The following is a 25,213-nucleotide window of genomic DNA, read 5'->3' as shown; positions in this document are numbered from 1 at the left end:
TATTTTATTGCAATGTTTTTCCATATCTAGATTTGTTTCAAGACGCTTGAATAAATTGTTCTAATTTGTTTTAGTGTACTTTAATTTCTGTATACAAATAAAATTAGTTAGTTTTTAGTGGCATGTATAGTTGAGTACCATCAGCATAACAATGACAACATGTTAAATTTTCAAATAATATTTCCTAGTGACAGCAGACATTCCTTTTTTTGTTTAATAGATTCGTCAGTCGGCTGCAGTGATGCTACGCCTGAGAGTGAAGAAACAGTGGAGGAAGATAAACTTTGCAGATCGAGAAAGGTCATTATTAATATATTCTCAGGACATTATCCTTGGCATAAGAATCACAGTTGGTTAAAAATGTCTTCATTCTTTGTTCACACAGACTTAAGGCAGTGGTGTTGAGGGCATTCATGCAGGAAGCAGAGTAAGCTTTCCATAATTTTGGGCCATAAGTGGAATACACCGTCATAATCCTACATCTGTGTTTACTTTGAAAGAAAATAACACAAACAATTATACGACACATTACTTAAAACTTAAATTTACCCTAAGACATAGTTCTATTCTCCTTTTTCTTATACTACAACAGTGGTACCTCGAGATGTGGGCTTAATGCGTTCCGGGACTGAGCTTGTATGTCAATTTACACGTATCTCAAATGAAACCTTCCCATAGAAATGAACTAAAAGCAAATTAATTCGTTAGAACCCTCTGAAGAAACACCCAAAACAGGATTTCGGATTGGAAAAACATTTTTATTTGTTCGTATTCACCATCTATTAACAGAGTAATGACTAGTGGTTATAATGTTTAGTAGTACTAAAATTAGACAGATTTCATGGAGGGTAGAGATAGAGAGAGGCGTTTTGCATGGCAATGCGCTCGTAGCATAACAAACCAATTTAAATGAACTTTGATGACACACTCAAAAATAAATGTATTCTAACCTTGCACTATGATTTTCTTATGAGCAGCTTCTCGCGCCCACTGTATGCTTGTATATAAAATTTTTACCCGTATCTCAAATTGCTCGCTTGTTGGGGCACTCGTATGTCGAGGTATTCCTGTAATACAAAGAGTAAAACGTTTTTGATTAATTGATGAAAGGGTTTGATTTTATGACCAAGTATCTTGAAGTGTATTTGACTGGGAGCAACGTTCCTTCTCTGCAGGGCAATTGTGCACTGGTCACAGACTCGGCACATAAGAAAACCTATTTAGTGCAGTGGCCACACTGCAAATGAATTAGAAACAATATTTTTCTACTTAATTTTACAATGTAATTCATTACGTAACAGGTGTCCGGCCAATAATTGGATATGATGCAATTATGTGATGTAACCAATCACGGCATTGACAGTACTTGCGCATGAGGCCAAAGTAACTCTAAGGCTAAAATGAATGTGATACGTCGACTCCCCAAACCCGGGGGAAAAAAACTGCATCTTTCAAGTTAGCATGGCTGTCGGACCATGTGCAAATAGAAGAACAAGCAGTGGAACTGGGGGGCATCTTTTGTTTTTTGAGTGGAAAGGGTCTCTTGTGCAAAATATGAAGCAAAAAGCGACACATTCAGCAGAATTTTCGGTTGAATGAAATTAAGTGAGAAGGACAGACGTGAAAAATAAAGTAGAATTTAAGTCAGATTTGTGCAAATTGATATGTATAGATATTAATAACATTTACTAGGAATGCACCTGGTGATGGAGAGTGTGATACAGGTGTGACCATAGCGAGCACCTCTGATGTTGCTCGCAGTGGTCCTCAGTGTGCTCTAATTTTGTTTTAAATGTTGATACTTTTCATCTCCCGGATTGGCTCTATTTGCCCCGGCTCCACCCTGCCTTTCAAATGCAAATGATCGAAGGCTGTTTGCTTTTGTATTCCCTTCAAAATATTTGCACACAAATGTCCTCACAATAGGATAATACACGACCACTTGCCAATGAGAAGTAGTATACACAGCATTCACACTAACGGAAAAAAGTGAAAAAATGCAACGCTCCGTCCAGTGCTCGCATAGACATTACAAGGAGGGAGTTGCGATCACAGACATTACACGAGGCAGGTGCTGGAAGAGAGACGTAGAGAGTGCCCATAATGTTCTTATGAGCAGCCTCTCGCGTCCGATGTCTGCTCGTATATCAAAATTTGTCTAGTATCTCAAGATAAAAATGTTCCCGAAATGTCACTCTTATCTCAAATTGCTTTTATGTCGAGGCACTCGTATGTTGAGGTACCACTTTACTTGTTTTCTTCAATTAAATACAAATTAATTAAATTATACTATTTAAAATATTCTGTATTTTCTTTTTGATATTGTTTCCATGTTAGAGTACATCTATCATTAGAAGTATTGAATGATATTACATTTTAGTGTGAGCTGAGATCAAATACTTTAGAGTGGGTCAAATAAGTATTTAGTCAACTACCAATTGTTATCCTACCTGAAAATATTAGATAGGCTTGTAATTGTCAACATGGCTAAATCTTAACATACTGTTGCTGGTATTTTGGCCAATTCCTCCATGCAGATCTCCTCTAGAGCAGTGATGTTTTGGGGCTGTCGTTGGGCAACACAGACTTTTAACTCCCTCCACAGATGGATTGAATTTGGATTGAATTGGATAACTTCATCCAGTACTAGGGAAATTTCATTGTGACAGTAGCAAGAAAAGGCATAGTTTTAAGTTGGACGGTACAGTCGCAAAGGCCGCAGAACAACAAGGCAAAAGCAAAACGTACAAAGCAAATCAAAGTCAATGAGATCATTAAGATTTACCAGAGCAAAAACACAAAACGAGCAAGAGTGGACGGATTTACCGCCACCGGCTGCCACTTGAACGGTGCCATCTTGGTTTCGGTAGGAAAAACGGATAGACTCAAAAAGACGTTGTAAAGTTGGACAAAAACTGGAACCACACACAGGAAGTCCTCCACGAGATGGGGAACCCCTACAGACTGCGACCGAGGCAGAGAACATGGAGAGTCACTCCTCCAAGCCCATCCACTCAGTTCCTCAGTCTGGAGCCGAAGAAAACAGCAGCAGAGTAGGGCACCTCGACTCCGTTGCTGGTAAGCGCCGACAGCTCTTCCATCCTCTTATCCCACGATGGAATGGTTAGTCAGAAGCCTCGCCTCTTCTCCCAGCACTTTTGTCCAGCTCCGAATCGCCGGCGCAACCGAGGTGCTGCTCCTTCTGCTGCGTATTGTAACAGCTTGTCCCATGTGTGTGACTGTGTTGGCATGGCTGAATGGTTCCAAAAAAAGAAGTAGCCAAAAGAAGCCAGGCTAACAGAAGAAGTAAAAACATTAAAGTATAAAGTACAAAGTGAAATAAAAAGGAATGTATTAAGAAATATTAAAATTTATTTAAAAAAAAAAGATGTAAAACACAGCTACTGGCACTGGCTCCTGCGTGAACAGTGCCATTTTACAGTTTTTCTATGGAGTTGAGACCTGGAGACTGGCTAGGCCACTCCAGGACTTTGAAATGCTTCTTTCGTCCTGGTCCCTTTGCAGAAAATCTGCCCCAAAGCATGATGTTTCACCCCCATCCTTCACAGTGGGTATGTTGTTCTTCGAATGCGATTCAGTATTCTTTCTCTTCCAAACCCGACAACCTGTGTTTCTACCAAAAAGTTCAATATTGGTTTCATCTGACCATAACACTTTCAGTCCCCTTCTGGATCATCCAAATGATCTCTAGCGAACCGCACACGTGCCTGGATGTGTACTGCCTTCAGTCGGGGACACGTCAATGCAGGTTTTGAGTCCCTGGCGGCACATTGTGTTACTGATAATAGCCTTTGTTACTGTGGTTCCAGTTCTCTGTAGGTCATTCACTAGGTCACCCCGTGTGGTTCTGGAATTTTTGCTCACTGATCTTGTTAACATTTAATGCCACGAGGTGTGGAGCCCCTGATCGAGGGAGATTACCAGTGGTCTTGTATGGACAGGTGTCTTTTATACTGATAACGAGTTAAAACATGCTATTTATATAGGTTTACGAGTGGAGACCTCATCAGACCTCAAAAGAATTTAGACCTCTTTGACCGCCTGAAATCTTGCCTGTTTGCAGGTGACCAAATAGTTATTTTCCACTCTAATTTAGAAGAAAACATCTTTGAAAATCAAACTGTGATTTTCTGTATTTTTTTCCACATTACATACCTGTAATCCTTTCAAGTAGGAGAACTTGCACAATTGGTGGTTAATTAAATACTTGACCCACCGTAGGACATTTTTATTACCAGAGTATGAAACGTAGACCCGTATGAGTAAAAATACATTTTTGATCTATTAGCGCTTGTGGCAGTTTTAAGCATAAAACTTGAATGAATTCTGATTTATTCATCTTTGAATTTCAGACACCAAGTGCAGCACTCACTCGCACAGTTGTGTGCCATGATAGTCAAATATGAAACTCCCAATAGCTGGCCTGCCCTGCTGCAGCTTCTCAATCAAGCCACCAAGAGTGTCAATCCACACGATAGACAGGTTCAGCACTGAAGGTCACATCACATTCCAAAATGATCAACTACTGTTCTCACAAGAAAGGTATGTATCTGCTTCCTTCTTGCAGATTGGGATGTTGCTTCTAAACAAAGTGATTGAGTCCAACCCAGAGCCTTTTCAGCCTCATTACCTCCAGCTTCTCCAGCTCTTTGTCACCGTGCTACAAGACCACAACAACCCAACAGCCTTGTACTATTGCATCCTCACCCTTACGGCTATGACTGCATATGTTGGCACAGAACACATGGTGAGACCAATATTAGTTCCCACAAGGAATCTGGAATTTTGGAACCACAGATTTCAACGCATTCTGTGTGAATCACAACTTACTATGGTAACAGTAGTCAGGTATTGTGTGCTTACTCCTGTTGGATGCCTTAACCTCCTGACTACCAAGAAAAAACATGTTGTTCAATAACAGTTAATTTGAAATTCCCCAATCAATGTGAAAAAATTGAAATACTCCAAACGAAATTTGATATAATTGGAAAGCACTCAATGTCCTCTACAGAGCCCAAAATGGGATTGGATGCACTAGGTGGGAGATATTTAGGTTTACAAATGTCTCTACACAGGACAAATTTGAATTACTGGTAGTCAAGTTAAAGTACTTTGCTTCAGAGGGAGCAAAATTATACACATTTTTTTCTTGTTATCTTTAAAATCAGGAAAAAATGAATTAATCAGCTGCCTGTATGATTTTTAAGAGGAAGTCGGCAGTAAGGTATAACAAGCGCATGATTAGTTGTTTTTTAATTTATTTGAACATTATCCAATTTAATGCATCTAATTTCCTTTCAGATTTCACTATCGGTAGCCCCATTTTTGACCCTGATACTTGCGTTATATTGCCACACCACACTACCTAATCAGTAGTAATAAACATTTAGATGAAAATAAAGTGTTAGTAAAATACAGTCGTACCTCAACTTAGGAAATTGATTCCATAAGTGGACCAAAACACCAGTATCCACCACACCCTTTGTGGAATAATTGTTCACCCCTGCTCTAGAACATGTCTGAGTGATACATTTGCAAATGAGTACAGTGGTACCTCAACATACGAGTGGCCCGACATACAAGCAATTTGAGATACAAGTGAAATTTCTGGCAAATATTTATCTTGAGATACGAGACAAGTTTTGATATACGAGCAGACAGCGGACGCGAGAGGCTGCAGAACTGATTGTGAAGGCCTTGAGGCAGATTTCTGACCCTGGCAACAAATAATGGCTGAAATGTGATTGGTTAAATGCTTCAATATGAAAACACACCTGGAAGCAGTGCAACCAGGGGGAAAATCAATGAAAGGAAGCTAACAGACAATTTAGAATTATTCAATAAGTATTGATGGACAAAATATAATATATGATTCAGATATTTCTTAGGCCACCAGAAAAGACTTTGAAGGCCCTGACGGCCCACCACTGCATTTTGGTAATATTAAACCACAAGTTATGTGTTACTTTGTTAATAGATGGCGAATTAGAACAAACAAAACATTTTTTCCGATCCAACAGCCTGTTTTTGGTGTTTTTTTTCAGAGGGTTATAACATATTAATTAGTTTTTAGTTAATTTCAATGGGAAATGTTCATATGAGTTACGAGAAAATCGACCTACGACCTCAGTCCTGGAACGAATTAAGCTCGTATCTTGAGGTACTACTGTAATATTTGTTGAATTTTCTTGTTTCTGACAAATTTGCGCTCCCACGTTTTAACTGATTTGCCAATATGAATACTGGCAATATCAGAGCAAACATAAATTGGCTTGTTAATTGAAATTAAATGTTTTGTCTGTAAATGTTTTGTCTGTAATTGTTTTTGTGGTTCCAATGGACTGTACAAAGTCATTGTAATTCTATTTTCAATCCTTATGAATTTGTTTTACTGCTTTTTAGAAGCAGATGCAGTCCATCATACCGAGTCTTATTGTCGCTCTGAAACATTTGATCAAAGCTGATGAAGTAAGTACAGTGTGGTATTACGCAAAATGTGGTACATTAACTGTTAACTTTTTTTTTTTTCAATAAAGTGAACTTTAACATTACTTGTTCACTCAGAGCCGAGCCAGTGAATCAATGGAGGTCTTTAATGAGCTAATGGATAGTGAGGTGTCCATCATTTTGCCTCACATTGAAAACATGGTACACTTCTTCTTGGAGGTAGGCAAGCTCTATATTCTCTTACGTTAGAGCCAATTGTCGACTTCTTTTAATATTTTCTGACAGAAATGTGTTGTGCGTGTTATTGCGGCTAGGTGGGCAGTGACACCACACTGTCTGGCTCGCTGCGTGTCAAAGCGCTCTCTTGCATTGCCTTTCTTATTAAGTTGAAGAGCAAGGTGCGGTCACACCTAACTTAGCAAGAGGCTACAATTAAAAAAGCATGACTATCCTCTTCCAATGTGTATTTCCCTTTGTAATCCTGTAGACTGTGCTCAAGAAGAAGCTCTTACACCCAATTCTGCAGGCAATCTTTCCTGTTTTGACTGCAACACCTCTGCCTGGTGAGCAGGATCCAGAGGATGATGAAGACGACGATGGAGATGGTGCAGACAACAATAATCCTAAACATTGTGCTGCTCAGGTCTATAACCATCACTGTGTCGTTATTTAAAGTGTTGAGGAATTTGTTAACTCAGGTAAAAATTAATACATTGTATATGTATAGGTCATTGACACCATGGCGCTTCATATGCCCCCTGAAAAACTCTTTCATCATTTGGTAAGTGTTTCTTCTGTGAATTAAAGATGTTATCATCTTGAACAATGTTATTTTTTTTTGCTTTTGTGACAATATAACCCAAACCTCAGTAGCAGGCTATGCAATTTATATCAATGCCTTAAGTGATCTCCCACTTCATTCTGGCTTCAATAACTACTTATTTTACGGCACCATAATTGTGACTCCACAGTTGAAGAAATAATATTAAAAAAACACAAGTGTACTTTACTGGTGTGTTCCATCACCTCAGTCATAAAATCCAAATGAACCCACTTCTTTCAAACTCATCATTGAAATTCAATTTTATAGTGTTTGTCCCAAAAAATGTATGTCGACCAGATATAGGTCTGATAGGTCTGAAAATACAACTTCGGGAGCAGGCTAAGAAAGAGTGCGATCAATTTAATAAGAAAAAAAGGTTTATTACCAAACTGCAAAGTGGAGAGAGAGCTCTAACAGTGGAGTCCTGTTCAGCGCGATGTTCTTGCAACTAGTCAAATGACCAGTGAGTGTGTCTTAAATACAGGCAAAACTGACAGATGTCACCAGGACTTTGGACAGATAAATTTCAGTCTTTTGCAGGGCAAAAAGTAATTGATCAGTGTCGGACAGTTGAGTGTTTGTGCTGACATGTCAACCCAATCACAAGACCAAGATTGATTATTCAATCAGACAGTTGGGTGTTTATGCTGACATGTCAGCAATAAGGATGACTACGATGCTGTTATACTTACAAAAACTGATACAAAATGAACAAGCAATTGCAAAGATACTTTGTCTTACCTTACAAGGTCGTAACCACAACACGACAAAATATACTTTTCCCTAATGCATTACATTTGCATACAATCCAAAAGAGAACAATCGTTTTTTCACTAGGATAGACCTATACAAAATGTCACTGCGTCATCTCACCAATCCTCCTATTGATCTCCCAATCCATTACCCCCCTCATCTGCAAAAAAAGGATACTAAAATGATTTGTGGTCTGTCTTGCTGACTTTTTAGAAAAATAAATAAATACATGTATATAAAAATGCAGCGGCGGTCCGTGCATTTTCTCGTAGGGCCTTCAACGAATCAATCCAACCCTCAAAAACTATTTTATGGCTATAAAACATCGACTGCAGCTACAGCTGCGACACATAAAAAATGATCAATGGACAAAAATGGGATAAAATCCACTTCCTAGCTGCATTTATTGATTAAATACAAATACTGGAGCTTTTCAGATATTACAACAATACCATGGGGTGATTTTTCCAGGAAAAGACTTTAATGGACGTCAATGGCAAAATGGTAAAAATTGCACTAAAATGGCGTAAAATCCACTTCCTAGCAGGATTTAGTGATCAAATACAAACACTGGAGCTTTTCAGATATCTGAGTCGGGCCCACAATTGAAATATTATTTAGGAATATAGCCAGATTTTACTCAACAAAAATCCTTTTCAAATGTACACTATCCATTCTCCTTTCTTCCTTTTCTATCGCCATCAAAGCTAATGATGAAGGTCGAGCCTGTCCTGTCATATTTCTGGGATATTCTGTCTTGAAAATGGCTTTAAATCAACACACCAATATATTTGTTTGTGCAGCTCGCTACAAATACAGCCAGGTAGGTCTCATAGTTAGAGCACTGTAAGTGTCAGAAACACCCTTTTACCGGCTGTAACAGGCTTGCTAGCTTCGGAGTTGACCGTCCTTTCTTAATGATATCCATTTTTTTTTCTGGAAAGGTCAGTCTGGAAAATAGCTTTGTGAGCAAATCTACAACCAAATCCATTTGTTTTTCTCAGTCTGCCTTTGTGGGTCGAGTTCGCGATCTCTGGCTGGCTCACTTTGGCTTTGGTCCGCCTACTACCCAATCATAGTTGGTGCAAGCGATGATGTATCCCTCCGCCTGCGAAATGGTCTTGGTGTCACCAAATCCAATTCTGATTGGTTAAAAGAAACAGTCTTATCGACGCTTGTTTAATGCAGCAGAGCCCGCAGAACTGATTGTGAAGGCCTTGAGGCAGATTTCTGACTCTGGCAACAAATAATGGCTGAAATGTAATTGATTAAATGCTTCAATATGAAAACACATCTTGAAGCATTGCAACCAGGGGGAAGAGCAATGAAAGGAAGCTAACAGACAATTTGGAATTCTTTAATAAGTATTGATGGACAAAATATAATTGATGATTCAGATATTTCTTAGGCCAGCAGAGAAGGCCTTTACGGCCCGACACATTATTTTATAACAAGTATACCTTAGTTTATGGAGCCCTGGAGCTCTTCCTGAACTTCAGAAAGAACAAGGCCGCTCCTGCTCAGCTGATCTCTCTTGGATTAGTTAAATATTATTAATTTATTGATTATATATTTATTATTTATTATTATATAACATAAATAATTTGCAATAAAACAGAAGGCGCTGTAATGTAATTGCAATTGGAGTCTGAGACGCAGAACTAGATATTCTTTTGGCCCGATCGTACCACTATTTGTGACAAAAAAATTGGTATACATGTTTTTTGAAAACTTTCTCAGCTCACACCAAGTATTGCACTTGTACTGGTAACTGGCAAATGAACACTTCGCCACGACAAAACATTTATTCACAACATATTGAACGGAAACCTGGTAAAACAAGCTACCAGTATGAACACAATTTTCAAATGGAATTTAACATTTTAATTCATCATCATAATATTTAAATATTTTCAAAATGTTTCATTATTATCAGATTCACCAAACAGTTCAATCCATTCTTCTTGAGCAAGGATAGCGCCCCCTGTGTGGGCTCCAGTGACCGGCTGCCTTGCTAACGTTTCACTGGAGCAACTTCTTAAATATTTTTTTACCTATAAACTTGCAGAAGGCCATCTGGCTTGGGCTGTTTTTTTTTTTTAAAGAAGGTAGATTATCTGCCCTGGGCTCTGGTAGAACGGGATCTTGTGCTCCACCTCACAGGCAAAGACAGGTTTTACTTCTCCCATTATAACAACTGCGGAGAGGACTTTTTCCACTGGTGTAGGGCAGTTTTCCCCCGGGATTTGGTCATGAAATCGAAGACTTCACGTATTACGCGCACACGACTTTTTGGTGCAAAATTTTGCGGGTTATAGTCGAATGTATACGATTACATAAATATGGGATATTGATAGCTTAGTGTTGCTACTAGCTTGATGTTGTCCCAGCAGTTGGCAACTTATGATCTTATGGTTTTAGCAAAGTTCCTCTTGAGGACCTTTGTCTCAGATTTGAGGTGCTTATTCTCATCTCTTTTGTTTCACACTTGACTATGAACTGTTTCAACAAGAGTTGAAGATTGAGACATAACAGAGCCAAAACTAATGCTTCATCTGCAAAGAGCAGTAATGCAATACTGAGGCCACCAATGTGGACTCAATCAGTTTTGCCTTCAATTATAAAAGACAACATAATACAGGGTAAAACAACATACATTACCTGTCACTCAAAAAAAGTTAACTTTGTTTGCATTGTTTCAATAAGCTTCTGACCATGGCCGGTCTACTTGCCGACCTTTTAGCCGACTGACGTCTGGCCGAGGGCCAACTTGCTGAGAGGGCATCTGGCCGAACAAATAATTTGCCCAACAACTAATTAGCCGACCGATTAGCCAGCCGAAGGACGGGAATGGTTGTGTTTCCTTTTTGTTCAAAAAAGTTTTTATGTGAATTGCTGGGATCAGACAAACTGAACCTACTGCTTTATTGTTTGCATAGAACTCACATTGCACAATACCACCCTTGGCAACTTTTGTAGCAGCATCCGGGCTTCATAGGTCATCTGTCCAGTTTGAACAGATGTGACCTCTGTCCATAGTGCTGACTGAACAGTAAAACAATGATTTTTGGGAAGCAATAATTCGGTCTATTTCCTATGTAATGCTGATTGATGAATGTTGTTTAATGTCAGCTTTTCTCCAATGAACTTAGTTTCCCATTCAAACAATAAATGAACAAACCAATGGTGATAAACACATGGCCTTCATTTTGTAGTAGCACTTCTGGTCAGTTTTTTTGTGCTGTCCATTGAATAATCTGCCAGTAAAGCCAGACAAAATTCCACAGAAAAGCTTAGACAAGTCAGTGTGTGAGGTTAACTCATTTTGCCATTGATGGCAATAGGTGTCCAATCCATTTTCATTGGGCGATTGTCAGTTAAAGAGCCCATTCATTCACTGTGCTTGTCAACAGTACATTTCAACCAGAGGTTCCACATTAAATGGATTGGTCGTCTGGCAACTGCATTTGAACTGCACTTGAGTTTGAGTTAGATTTACTGTATCAAGGGACTAGGCAAATTAATGAACATGATACGTGTAAATATGTAAGATTGTAGCTACAGGTTAATTCCCTTTGTGAAATTAATTGCCCACCCCTGCTTTAATATTAAGCCTATTTTTAAAGCGCATTCTTAGACCACAAAATTTTGAGAGCGAGCGAATCCGGCGACAAATTGTCCGTCGACCAAACGTCCGTTCGACGACACGTCCGTTCGACGACACATCCATTCAACGACACGTCCATTGGATGAACTGTCCGTTCGACGAGACGTCCATTCGATCAACTGTCCGTCGACCAAACGTCCGTTCGACGACACGTCCGTTCGACGACACGTCCGTTCGACGACACATCCATTCAACGACACGTCCATTGGATGAACTGTCCATTCGACGAGACGTCCATTCGATCAACTGTCCGTCGACCAAACGTTCGTTCGACGAAACGTCCGGGGACAAAGTGTCCGCCGATGAAGTGTCCGCCGACGAAGTGTCCGTCGACAAAGTGTCCGTCGACGAAGTGTCCGTTGACGAAACGTCTGGTCACGGTACTATCAATAACATATATTAAGCTCAATTGACCCAAAAAAATACTGTTGTACCTAAATCATACACGTCCAAAAATGTTCAACCAAATTTGTGATTATTATTTTTTTTGCATCTCAGATGCCGCTGACTCAGGCTTGCCTGGCCAGTAATGATCCATATCAAAGGAAGGGGGGCCTCATGTGTCTTGCTGTGCTGGCTGAAGGATGCGCAGATCATATATGCTCCAAGTAATCTCAGATGTTTAATATTACATAGTTATGTCAGCGATCATGGACAGAGGATAACATATGAATTCTACTGCAGGATGCTATCGTCAGTGCTGCGAACAGTTTGCCAAAGCCTTTCGGATAGTGATCAGGTGGTGCGCATTGCTGCACTATTTGCACTGGGACAATTCTCGGAACATTTACAGGTAAGCTGTTTTTTAATCATGCTGTTTCATGTGTTTCTTTCACAAAGAGACATCTACTATCTACCGGTGTTGAAACATTCTAATTTGCATGTTTATTGTTTCCCTCATTAGCCTGAGGTCAGTAAACATTGTGAAGAATTGATGCCATTGCTTCTCGGGTACCTTTCATCTTTGAACCATGCAAAAGTTGGCCATGTCACAAAAGCCTTTTATGCGTTGGAGAATTTCATGGAGAACTTAGGTAAGTTTTTTTTAGTAAGTGTACTTGTGAGAGCTCAAATTTTCCACATCAAATTCATCCAGGCTTGCTTTAATTTCATACTTGAGGGTAGACCTGGGCGTTAAAACGATAACGATAGTAATCGTCAACACAATCATAATAAAAACTTTAAGTTTAAACTGCAATTACACCACCCAAACAATACAGAGAATGGCGTGACCGGACCTTTCGCCGAACGGACCTTTCGCCGAAATGGGATTTGCGCGCTCGCCCCGCCCCCGGATCGATCGTGTGCGTGTTTTTCAACCTCGGCACTAAAAACAACACAATGGGAAACATCCCCAGTTTTATTTGTTTAATAAAATAATAAAAACTTAAGATTTTTTTTGCGTAAAAAGTCCATTCGGCAAACTGTCCGTCAGCAAAACGTCCGTCGGTGTAATGTCTTCCGGCAAATTGTCCGAGTACCAGAGAATGGGGGTGCTGATGCTCTGGCGAATGGGTGGTTAGGGTGACGGCCTCACAATGGGGGACCTGGGTTCAAATAAGGGCCGGTCGACCTGTGTGGAGTGCATGATCTCACTGGGCCTGCATGGTTTTTCTCCGGGTACTCCGGTTTCCTCACACATTCCAAAGACATGCATGGTAGGACACTCTAAATTGCCTCTAGGTATGAGTGGGGTTGTTTGTCTGGCCACCAATTCAGGGTGTCCCGTGCCTCTGGCCCAAAGTCAGCTGGGATAGCCTCCAGTACCCCCCAGGACCGTAGTCAAAGTCAAAAGCCATTAATGTCATCATACCCAGCTGCGTAGAATGCAATTGGAGGTGCGTTTTCCCAGTAATAAAAAAAAAACACAAGTACTATAAAAATATAAAAAGTCACATCCTGGCAAGGTAAAATCAAAGATATTCCACATTGTTATTGCATACCCCAAATTAATAGCACAAAACAGATTGTGTGTCGTGCTAACGCAAGTTCAGAGTCCTGATGGCTGTGGGAAAAAAACTCCCTAAGTATATTTGTCCGTGCTTTGTGAGACCTCTTGCGTCTCCCAGAGGGCAGCAGCTGGAACAGGTTGTGACCAGGGTGGTCTGGATCCCTAACAATGTTCCCGGCTAAACTATGAAAACTGCTGGCGAGACAGCGCAGGAATGGGAGCGCTACGTTGATATGGCATTGACATGACCTCCAGCGCCTTCTAATCTTTTTTTTTTTTCATTACACTCCTCTGCATGGATATCCTCATTGATACTCATTGATTGGCAACAACGTAACAATGTTGTCCAAAGACTTCAGAGACTTTTTGTACTTTAGAAGTGGTGAAGTGACTAAAAAAGGTGCACATTTTCATGAACAATGTTGACTTAAATTCGGAGCATGGCTCTCAAGGAATAATAACATTTTAAAAATATGAAATGTTTATGGCTCTTTCCATCAAAAATTTTCTCAACCCCTAGATGTACATACAGTATTTATTCAACCACCTATTGTGCTAGTTAGCGTACTTGAAAAGATTAGAGAGCCCTGTAATTGTCAACATGGGTAAACGTCAACCATGTGAGACAGAATTTGGAAAAAAACAGAAAATCAGTGTTTGATTTTTAAAGAATTTATTTACAAATCATGGTGGAAAATAAAGTATTTGCTCGATACCAAAGGATTATCTCAATACTTGATGTACCCTTTGTTAGCAATGACGCAGGCCAAACTTTTTCTCTGACTTCATAAGCTTTTAACCCACTGTTACTGGTCTTTTGGCCCATTCCTCCATGCAGATCTCCTTTAGAGCAGGGATGTTTTCGGCTGTAATTGGGCAACTCAAACTTTCACCTCCACAACCGCCACAGATTTTTTTATGGGGTTGAGATCTGGAGACTGGCTAAGCCACTCCAGGACTTTTGTTGCTTTGGCTGTGTGTTTGGGATCATTGTCATGCTGAAAGACCCAGCCACGTCTCATCTTCAATGCCCTTGCTGATGGAAGATTTTCACTCAAAATATCTCGATAAATGTCTCAGATGTGGAATAGCAAAGATAATTAAAGTGTCCCCACAGGGGGTATGGTGTTCTTTGGATGCTATTCAGTATTATTTCTCCTCCAAACACAAGTAACTGTGTCTCAACCAAAAAGTTCTATTTTGGTTTCATCTGACCATAACACGTTCTCCCAGTCCTCTTTTGGATCATCCAAATGCTCTCTAGCAAACCGAAGACAAACCTGGATGTGTACTAGCTTCAGCAAAGGGACACGTATGGCAGTGCAGGATTTTAGTCCCTGGCGGTGCATTCTATTACTGATAGTAGCCTTTGTTACTGTGGTCCCCTGTAGGTCATTTGCTGGCTACCCCCAAATTTTCTCTGGTTTCTCATTCTCTGAAACACATGATTGCATATAAAATTCCATGTGCTCTATAAAAAAAATTAAAAATACGCGTTTTACGGTTTGTGTGTGAAATATGCAGTTCGGCCTGGGCATGAAATTACTTTAAAATTCAAAATGCATTAATTGAGATTTGCTGGTACCTGTAGAAACCTTGGATATGAAGCTATTTTAAGCGTTGTTAATACGTTATTTTTGTAACAGGATCAGATATTGAGCCCTACCTCCCTACCCTGATGGACACCATGTTATCTGCCCTCAACAACACCGATAGCCTGAAAATTAAAGAGCTCACTGTGTCTGCCATTGGCGCCATTGGTAAGCTGTGTTTTAATTATACCCCCCAAAACAAGTGTCCATATTTTCACGGCTATAGGGCTCACCAACCTAGAGGGTGCTGCCTGAGTTGCAAGTTCAATTTCTGTATACTTGTATAATTCCACTTTAAAATGACTACTTAGCTATTTTGATGATTTATATTGTCGGGGTTGAATTGATATAGTTTTTTGCAAAATGCATTCCTATTGTTAACAGTCATGGCCAACTATTTTAAGAGTGACACAAATATTAAATTTTCACTCCGTTCCTTCAGGGTTTTTAGGTGTTTGCCAGATGTTTCTATGGTATAATGGCATTCAATTAGAAGCATTTCACAATTGATCAAAAGCTTTTATTGAGTATTACATTCAATAGGTCAATATTTGCAGTTTTGACCCTTCTTTTTCCAAGACCTCTTCAATTTTCCCTTGCATGCTGTCGATTAAATTCTGACTGATGGTTGTCCACTCTTGCAAAATCAATGCTTGGAGTATGTGAGAATTTAAGTTTTCGATTGTTCCACACAAGTCCTCCATGGGATTAAGATCTTGAGAGTTTCCTGGCCAAGGGCACAAAATCTAAATGTTTTGTTCCCGAAGCCATTTTGTTATGACCTTTGCTTTACGGCCATGTCCTCCATCCTGCTGAAATAGGCATTCGTCATCACTAAATTTTGTCTGGAAGCTTGGTAGAGATGTTCAATTGATGACAAACAGACTCCAGGGCGCCCAAGAAAGTCCACCAAGCGGAAGGACCGTCTCCTGAAGTTGTTTCATCTTGCTCAGTAATGGCAGTAGGCAGGTGTGAGTGCACCTGCATGCTCGGTTAAGACTGAGACTTTTGGCGGAAGGCCTGGTGTCAAGAAGGGCAGCAAAGAAGCCTGTAATTCTGTAATGAAGAATGACTTTTCCATCATGTCGGAGCACCTTGCCACAAAGCAAAGGTCATAACACAATGGCTTAGGAAACAAAACATTAAGATTGTGGGCCATTGGCCAGGAAATTCCAGATCATAATCCCATTGGGATCTTGTGGTCAATCCTCAAGACAATCAAAAACCCACAACTTCTGACAAGCACCATATTTTCTTGCATATAAGCCGTATGTGTTGCGAAAATAAGTTTACTGAATCCAAGGTACGTCTTATATGCATATAATTTAGATTTAACATGCACAAAACTGCAAAGTGACAAAGACGTAACGCCATAACGCAAAACAATGCGGCCGATACGGTAATTTATTTTAAAATAGAGAAAAGATAAACAGATAAAACGATAAACAAAATGTATTTGACGTCTATGAATGAAATTCAAGGAAAAACAAAAACTACATCTTGCAATAAACGTGAAAAAAACTCACTTGTGCCTGACACTGCTCGCGCCTGAGCGTCGCCATCTTACTGTAGTTAAATTCTCTGACTGGCAAGACGCGAGTAGCCTTTATAGATGTGTGTAGCGTTTAACATGTCAGCACATCCCAATAATTATTAAAGCTGATCGAAGTTCTTGTGGTCTATCGTTAAAATATCAGCCTTGATACATGCGTAATGTGTTTCTCATGCTATTATTGCACCCACAGACTCAGAAATTAGACTGCTATGGACACACTTCCCGCATGTGAATATTTTTTTGAATTTGTCTTTGCAGGCAACACCCTTGCGGAACACAGAAAAATGATTTTAAAGTTTTAGCTGCAGGATTTGTGATTATGACATAAAACAAAATTCCGTTTTTTAATTTCTTTTTTGAAAATGACAACTATTGCAGTAACATGAACCATGGAAATAATCAAAATTTCGAGACTATAAGCAATATGGCCACCACAATGTCTTAAACTTGTAAGACAATTTCTGTCATTAAAAAGCATCAGATTGTCGTCACGGTAGACTTAATTCTTTTTTCAAATTGAATAATTTGATATTTTGCATTTACCAAGACAGCCATATTTACTTCCTTATAGTATTGACCCAAATAATGTGCAATCCAGCAGACGATAGTCCGGATTCAACAATTTTAAGGGGAGCGGGGCCTTTATGCGGGAAAATACGGTATGCAAGAATGGACGGCCATCCGTCAGGATTTGATTCAGAAGTTGATCAACACCATGCCAGGAAGAATTGCAGCAGGTCTTGAAAAGGGTCAACACAGCAAATAATGACCTATTGCATGTAATCTATAATCCTTATAAACTGTGATTGGAGGGACGTGGGTGTGTGTGTGCTTAGATTCTCTCGCTATGTTAATCCAAACCGTGCATCGTAGAGAGTTGAATTTTTTTATGGTGGCCAGAAACAGATGTTGGATCCTAATAATTAGTTCACCTTCTCTAAGTGTGGAAACTCAATCTTTTATTTGTTAAAGCCGAGGTGATGTATGAATTGTTGTTTTTACATAATGTCCCTTTAACGCACCAGGTGGTTTATTGGTCGTAAGGTAGGACATCTTTCCACGTCATTTACAAATTTCATTTTCAGCCAGCGGCCGTCATTTAATAGGGTGGATTTACAAAATAACTCCTGCCGTAATGTGATCACTATACGGGTATAGACACACTTCCTAGTTGTGCTTGCGTTAGTTCCTTTTTGAAAGGAAATTGTACATTTGTGATGAAATAAAACAAAATTCCGCTTCGATTAAATTTTTTTTTACATTTTTATTTCTTGTTCGAAAGTGACAACTACTGCAGTAATATGATATTTCGATTTTAGAAGCAATTTGACTGCCACTGCATCTTGACCTTCTGGCAAGAAAATTGTAATTCATTAAAAAGCATCAGGTTTTCATCAAAATAGACTTATTTATTTTTTCAAATTGAATAATTTGATATTTTGAATTCACAAAGACAGGCATATTAATTAACTTATTATTTAAACCCTAATAATGTGCTTTCGATTCATAGTGTATGTCAGAAATACCACCTACAATGATTTTCTCTTCAAAGACTTGCATGAATATACGAGAAATTGCAAAATTAAACTATTTTAAGGATGTGGCTCATACGCGGCGGCGGCGGCTTTTATGCAAGTAAATCCGGTGTTTCCCTTGCATCATGGATTGTTTGCTTTGAAGTATTTCCTGCCAGTTTTTTAAAAATATTTTTCCAGGTCTCTTTACTGTTCCCTTTTACGATACTAATTGTTTATGAGGAAACTTGCTTTTGCAGTTCAAATTTCTTTGATTACTTTATTTTTCAGAAGTCCTCTGACCTAGTCTCAGTTTTGTATTCCAACTGACTCCAAGATGAGTAGGAAGACTGTTTTCCATTGAGTCATTATGCCATTGGTTTCACATATTCAAAAGCAAACTCTTGAGTTGTTTTTATTGTACCATTTCAATAAATAGGTCTCTGTGTGAGTATTCATAATGTATTTTTGTGTGCTTGGTAGTGGGACTAATGTGTTGCTATCCCATTGTGCAGCTGAACATTTGATATATCATGTCTTCATTCATCAGCCAGTGCTGCCAAAGAGTCGCTGGTTCCATACTTTCCGCCAATCATTGAAAGCTTGAGAGGCTTTCTGACGACCACCAGTGAGGAAATGAGGTCACTGCAAAATCAGTCTTTGGGTAAGCAGACTCAAATGCTATAACTAAGGGGTTTTCCATAATGTTGTTAGCTTAGTATCTTTCTGTTATAGACACACTCTCTGTGCTTGCTCGAACCATTGGCAAAGAGGTATTTAGTCCACTTGCTGCAGAGTGTGTTCAATTGGGCCTCAAACTCACTGACACCATAGATGACCCTGACCTGAGACGCTGCACGTATGTTGTTTATGCTTGGTTTGGTTAGGGCTTCACTGTGTATGGATCACAGCAAATGACCCTTCATGGTAACGCATATTCTGTCTCCATTAGGTACAGCCTGTACTCATCCGTTTCCACGGTCAACCCCGAATGCCTGACTCCGCACCTAACTTCCATAACTAGAGTCATGCTACACGCCCTCAAATCCAATGAAGGCATCACAGTATGAAACGTTCTAAAGTCATCTATGCTGCACTCCTAATGGTATGAAACGAGTAGTTGATATTCCTCTTTTCACAGGAACACATCAAGGAGGACAAGGCATTTGTCTTGCTGGATGACGATGATGATGATGATGATGACGATGACGACGATGATGATGAAAAAGGGGCAAATGATTCTGATGAATCTTTGGATGACGAGCCTGAGTCGGATGTCCACGATGTTGCAGGGTACAAACATAATACCTCAATTTTATTTAATAAAGGAATGTTTATTTCATTTCTTATCCCCCTAAATTAGGTTCAGTGTGGAGAATGCCTACATTGAAGAGAAGGAGGATGCATGCGAAGCACTGGGGGAGATTGCCTACAACACTGGGTATTTAAAATAATTAAAACTTTCTGTGGAAAATTCCCTAAAATATTCTCTAAGTAAGTATTAATGACCAGTACCGAATAAGTAAAAGGGAATTTTTATTGCCAAATGTCTTTATGATAATAGTTGAACAATAAAAATACAGCGAAAAATTACCTCAAAAACTTCAATAGCATTACAAACAAATAAAATGTAGCTGTACATTTTAAACTACAGTACAGTGCTTAAAGCATGCACACAATAAATACGGTAGGTCTGCTTAAATGTTGTAGAGAAAAAAATAGAGGCTGAAATAGCCAAAGTTCAGTTTTCTTTTTAATGCTTTAAAATTATACAACAATAAAACCGTGATATAACAATAAATAGAATGTTAAGTTAAGTACAAAAGAAACATGAACAATAACCCATTGTATATTCTGACCTCCCCCGAGCTTTGGGCTGCCCAGCAATTATATTGTTGTTATGCTAATGAGAAGTGTTATCTCTTCCTCCTGAGTCAAGCTATGGAAGCGCACATATTGGAAAAGTACTCACCGGGAAGCAAAAGTAGATCATAAATTCCTAGGTCATCCGATAACGAGTTTCAGGAGAGTTAATATGTTGACTGAAAATAGAGCAGAACATTTATGCATAAGCTTGAGGACAATAGTAAAACAAAAATGAATCACTCATTTTCAAAACGAGCAAGAGCGGACAGAGCAACCGCTACCGGCTGCCACTCGGGCAGCGCCATCTAGTTTGCAGTAGCAAGAACAGACAGACACAAGAAAAAATATTTTGTAGAGTTAGATAAAACTGAAACCACAGACATGAAGTATTCCACAAGGTGGGAACCTTCTGCAGACTGAGACTGAGGTTGAAAATATGCAGAATTACTCTTCCAAGCTTATCTGCACACTCCCTCAGTAGTCTGGAGCTGAAGAATCAACAGTAACAGAGTACAACACTCCCAATACTCCATTTATGGCCTGGTAAGCGCTGACATCTCTTCCATCTTATCTTATCTTATCTTATCTCGGGGGAGGGATCTCAATTTCCCCATAATAATAGATGGAATGAATGGTCTGAAGCATCACTTCTTCTTCCGGGCGTCAAAATGATAACAAGAACAGTGAGCAAAATTCCCAGAACCACACAGGGGGACATAGTGAATGACCTCCAGAGAGCTGGGACCACAGTAACAAAGGTTATCAGTAACACAATGCACCACCAGGGACTTAAATCCTGCACTGACAGACGTGTCCACCATGTATAGTGAGATTTTGAGTGAAAATCCTCTTCCATCAGCAACGACATTGAAGATGAGACGTGGCTTTCAGCATGACAATGATCCCAAACACAGCCAGAGCAACCAAGGAGTGGCTTTGTAAGAAGCATTTCAAGGTCCTAGTGTGGCCTCGCCAGTCTCCAGATCTCAAACCCATAGAAAATCTGTGGAGAGAGTTGAAAGCCCGTGTTGCCCAATAAAAGCCCCAAAGCATCCCTGTTCTGGAGGAAATCTATATGGAGAAATTGGCCAAAATGCCAGCAACATTGTGTGAAAAGCCCGTGAAGAGTTACAGAAAATGTTTGGCCTTCGTTATTGCCAACAAAGGGTACTTAAAGTATTGAGATAACTTTTGGTATTGAATAAATACTTATTTTCCACCATGATTTGCAAATAAATTCAAAAAGCAATGTTGTCTTGTTTCTTTTCCACATTCAGTCTCTCATGGTTGAAGTTTACCCATGTTGACAATTACAGGCCTCTCTAATCTTTTCAAGTAGGATAACTTACAAAATTGGTGGTTGACTAAACACTTAATTGCCCCACTGTATTTTTTTTTCTCAAATTGAATAATTGGATATTTTGCATTTACAAAGACAGGCATATTAACTTATGATATTGACCAGAATCATATGCATTTTATACACAGTATCTCAAAAATACCACAGGTAATAATTTTTCTTGAGGTTTTCCCTTCATAATAACACATTTTTGGAGGTAAATTCGAGAAATTGTAAAATTGAACAAGTTTAAAGCCATTTTAAGGGTAGTGCTTATATGCGTGAATGAAATTGCTGATTCTAACAACCAATGATTTATAAAGGAAAATATTGAAAATGATCAGGGGTGCCCAAACTTTATCATACGGCTGTACACATGTTTTCCATTGAAGTGGCATGTGCTGTTTTTCCATTCCGTTCTTTTTTTTTTTCTTTTTTACAACAGTGCTGTCTTCCAGCCCTTTTTGGATTCTAGCTTTAAGCAGGTCTTCAAGATGAGAGATGTAAGTTATTCTCCTTGTTTTACTTCCATAGGGTGCCTCACCTTTTGTTAATCATTCTTTTTGCTTTCTCCTTATCCAGTATCCCCATGAGGATGTTCGAAGGGCCGCTTTCGAAGCTATGGGTCAATTCTGTCGTGCGCAGCATAGAGTTTGGACTGAAAATCCCACTGATTTTAATCACCAAGGTATTGCTACCCCTCGCAAAAAGTGTGGAATCATCAGTCTTGGGTGAAAACTCGCCCAGACATTTTATTCTGTAGGAAAAACAACGAATCTCAGATCACAAACAAAATACAATTCTAAGGTCATTCCAAAGTCCAACATCTCATTATTCAGGAACACTAAAATAAATGAAAAAAAATAATTCTATGTTCAGTAAATTTTACTTTTATAGACCGAGTGCAGGGAAATAAATATGGAGTCATTCAATTCTGAGGGGGAAAAAATATTCGAAGCACTCCATTTTGAGTAGAAAATGAGGACGCAACCCGTTAAGTTTCTTTTCTTTAATTGGACACCTGCCTTAGATTAGATCTGATCATTAGTCAGAAGTTAAGAAGTGCGGTTATCACACCTTGGAGGACTGCTCGATCAACTAAGTGGCTTTCCTAGAATCATGGCTGCAACAGGAGAGATGTCTCTTGAGACCATAAATAGGATTATCAATCTTATTGAAGAATGCAACTCCACATATTATTGCTAAAGATGTGGGCTGTTGTGGGTAAGTACAAACACCATGTTCTTAATGTCAAGCGTACAGGTTAGACCAAGGAAAACATCTAAGCGTCATGACAATCAAGGCCATATGCCTTGAAAACAGAAAATGCACAAGAAAAAATAGGACCTGTGAGGAAGCTGGAGACAGTGTATGTGACAGAAATGTGCAAAACCGGCTAAAGGAATTGAGATTTTTATACAAGAAAGCTAAATGTAAACCATCATTGACACTTAAAAAGAAAAGAGGAAAACCTTCAGGCAGGCTATCATGGACAGTGGATTATCTCCAGTGATGAGTCACAAATCTGCATTGGACAAAGTGTGATGATGCTGGAACATACAACATGGAACATTCACACTCCTACCTGCAGAAATCCCACGCAAGCCCAGGCAGAACATGAAAACACACCGTGAGGAACCTCGACCCCAGAACCATGAGGCCGATTCACTAACCACTCTACCACATCACGTTAGATCTTGCTTAAAAATAAAATTATTTAATCGAAAAGCCCATTAAACTACGCAACAGTAAACATCTAAAGTTTTGTTCCAAACCAACAATGTTAATGGCTGGACCATTCAGCCCAATCCCCAGGGGAAAGAAGAAATGTCGTTTCTGAAGTAAGACGAAGAAGCATAAATGAGTTTTGGAAATTCATTAATGAATCTTGCAGTCAATGAAACAATGAAATACGTTTTTCTCTTTTCGAGTGTAAATACTAATAATTTTTAATAACACTCAAGTACAGTGGTACCTCGACCTACGAGCACCCCGACATACCGAAATGTGTTACACTAAGATATTTGCCTTTCCTTGGCTAAAAGTATTATCTTTCTCTCTTGGTAGCCCTACTGAAGATGCTGGATGTGGTACTTCCCAGCTTTCTGGAGACAGTGCGCATTGAGCCAGAACGCCAGGTTGTGATGGGGATCCTGGAAACTATGAACACTGTCATTAAGTCCTGCAAGGAGGATGTTTTCAAGGTTCCCACTCGGCTGAAGGAGATCAGTAACACCATCCGTGATGTTTTAAAGAAAAAGGTGAAAGAAAGAATGACTGACTAATAAAATTGTCTTATAGTCTTGCCGCTTAAGTTGTTGCACTGCAATACTTTATTTTTCTTGCAGACTGAATGTCAGGACTGTGATGATGGTGACGATGATGACCAACAGGTTAGCACAAGTACTACTGCTATTATATTTTGTTTGGAAATGTTCAGGTTACGTTCTTACCCTCATCAGAATATGCCTGATCAGATAACAGTTCTCAAGGTAGTTGCTCAATAAGTCTATTCCTGATGTGATGTAGAAATGCATTTGAATTTGACTCAATTTGGTTAGATGTTTGGCTTGGAGACATTGCACAGGCATTACAATTTTATAGCACTGCAAATGACAATGTTATTTTTGTTTTACGAATCTCTGAATAGAATATAAGATGCTAGATGTTTATCAAATTGTACTTACATGGAGAGCTAGTTTTAGCCATAGACAATGTGGGCGACACATTAGAATGCAATCTATTTAAAGACACAGGGAAGACCAAGATTTTTATTTTCAATTACCATATTGTCCGCACTAAGGCGCCCCTAAAAGCCTTCAAATGTTTCAGAAGACGACAGTGAGCCATATAATCCAGTGAGTGCTCTTATATGTGGATCAATAGCCAATGCCACGCTGCACATCAGGGTCGCCACACCAAAATGGCAGTCTCCAAACCAATCACACCATAATTATAACCCACCCATTTGGATGAATTCCGGCCAATTTATCAACATTGCTGCACCTATTAGCCTTCGTTGTTTTTCGACCTTGTATCTACAACGCTGTGTGCTCGTTTTCTGTTCTGGGGGTTAATCAGACCTGCCAACCTACGTCGACGCCATTTCAGGAGTACCCTTGTCCCATTTACGGAGGGAATTGGGATTCACGCAAAATCGATATAAAATGTTAAAAAAAATAAAAAAATAAGCATAGGACAATTTAAATCAAACTGTCATTTTCATGTTTTTAGACTATTTGAAATATTGGGGTTTTTTTTGGAAACTAAAAATTACAGCATAACGAAAATAAGTTTATCGTTGTGTTTTGGTCGTTCAATGAGTGTTTTACAGACAGTAATTCAGTCACGTGTCACGGTGTAGTTGCACATGCATATTCTGCAATGTGCAAATGTCGGTCCTTTTTGGGGACGGCGTCAACATGGGATATATCGTCGATTAGGAAGCAATACAGTTCTGCGAGTGTCTGGATTTCTTAAAAGTTTCATCAACATTGCTATCCATTTTGCTCTTATTCCGAGGAGCCATATTCACAAGACCGTGCCGTGCACGCCTGCTTCCTTTAGTTTAGAAAAACGCCAGAAATTATAGGATTTGTTTCCAAACAAAAGACTGGTGTTTTAGTCAGCATTTATAATACTTCCCTTGTAGAAAAAATGAAAAAAAAAATGTTAAAGCAATAAA

At 39.3% G+C, this 25,213-nt stretch overlaps 1 protein-coding gene across 4 annotated transcripts in view; it reads left to right on the top strand.

The window, feature by feature from the left end:
• ipo4 (importin 4) overlaps nucleotides 1-25,213 on the top strand; it is a 39,124-nt gene that overhangs the window by 3,540 nt on the left and 10,371 nt on the right. For 2 of the 4 annotated variants that reach the window (XM_077735831.1, XM_077735832.1), the window contains 22 exons: nucleotides 221-300; nucleotides 386-427; nucleotides 4,374-4,503; nucleotides 4,589-4,768; nucleotides 6,424-6,489; nucleotides 6,586-6,687; nucleotides 6,783-6,866; nucleotides 6,956-7,111; nucleotides 7,196-7,249; nucleotides 12,210-12,319; nucleotides 12,396-12,504; nucleotides 12,616-12,745; nucleotides 15,309-15,422; nucleotides 18,874-18,987; nucleotides 19,059-19,182; nucleotides 19,276-19,387; nucleotides 19,465-19,616; nucleotides 19,687-19,764; nucleotides 21,974-22,031; nucleotides 22,111-22,216; nucleotides 23,596-23,789; nucleotides 23,877-23,921. In XM_077735831.1, coding sequence (XP_077591957.1) covers nucleotides 221-300; nucleotides 386-427; nucleotides 4,374-4,503; nucleotides 4,589-4,768; nucleotides 6,424-6,489; nucleotides 6,586-6,687; nucleotides 6,783-6,866; nucleotides 6,956-7,111; nucleotides 7,196-7,249; nucleotides 12,210-12,319; nucleotides 12,396-12,504; nucleotides 12,616-12,745; nucleotides 15,309-15,422; nucleotides 18,874-18,987; nucleotides 19,059-19,182; nucleotides 19,276-19,387; nucleotides 19,465-19,616; nucleotides 19,687-19,764; nucleotides 21,974-22,031; nucleotides 22,111-22,216; nucleotides 23,596-23,789; nucleotides 23,877-23,921 — 2,340 coding nt within the window. Of the gene's footprint in view, nucleotides 1-220; nucleotides 301-385; nucleotides 428-4,373; nucleotides 4,518-4,588; nucleotides 4,769-6,423; nucleotides 6,490-6,585; nucleotides 6,688-6,782; nucleotides 6,867-6,955; nucleotides 7,112-7,195; nucleotides 7,250-12,209; nucleotides 12,320-12,395; nucleotides 12,505-12,615; nucleotides 12,746-15,308; nucleotides 15,423-18,873; nucleotides 18,988-19,058; nucleotides 19,183-19,275; nucleotides 19,388-19,464; nucleotides 19,617-19,686; nucleotides 19,765-21,973; nucleotides 22,032-22,110; nucleotides 22,217-23,595; nucleotides 23,790-23,876; nucleotides 23,922-25,213 lie in introns of those variants that run through there. The other 2 variants (XM_077735833.1, XM_077735834.1) reach the window with 2 other exon arrangements.

Source organism: Stigmatopora nigra, chromosome 16 (genome assembly GCF_051989575.1).
Source record: "Stigmatopora nigra isolate UIUO_SnigA chromosome 16, RoL_Snig_1.1, whole genome shotgun sequence".
Taxonomy (NCBI): Eukaryota; Metazoa; Chordata; class Actinopteri; order Syngnathiformes; family Syngnathidae; genus Stigmatopora; species Stigmatopora nigra.
Note: the sequence above shows the minus strand (reverse complement) of the source record. Positions and strands in the feature narration are given on the sequence as shown.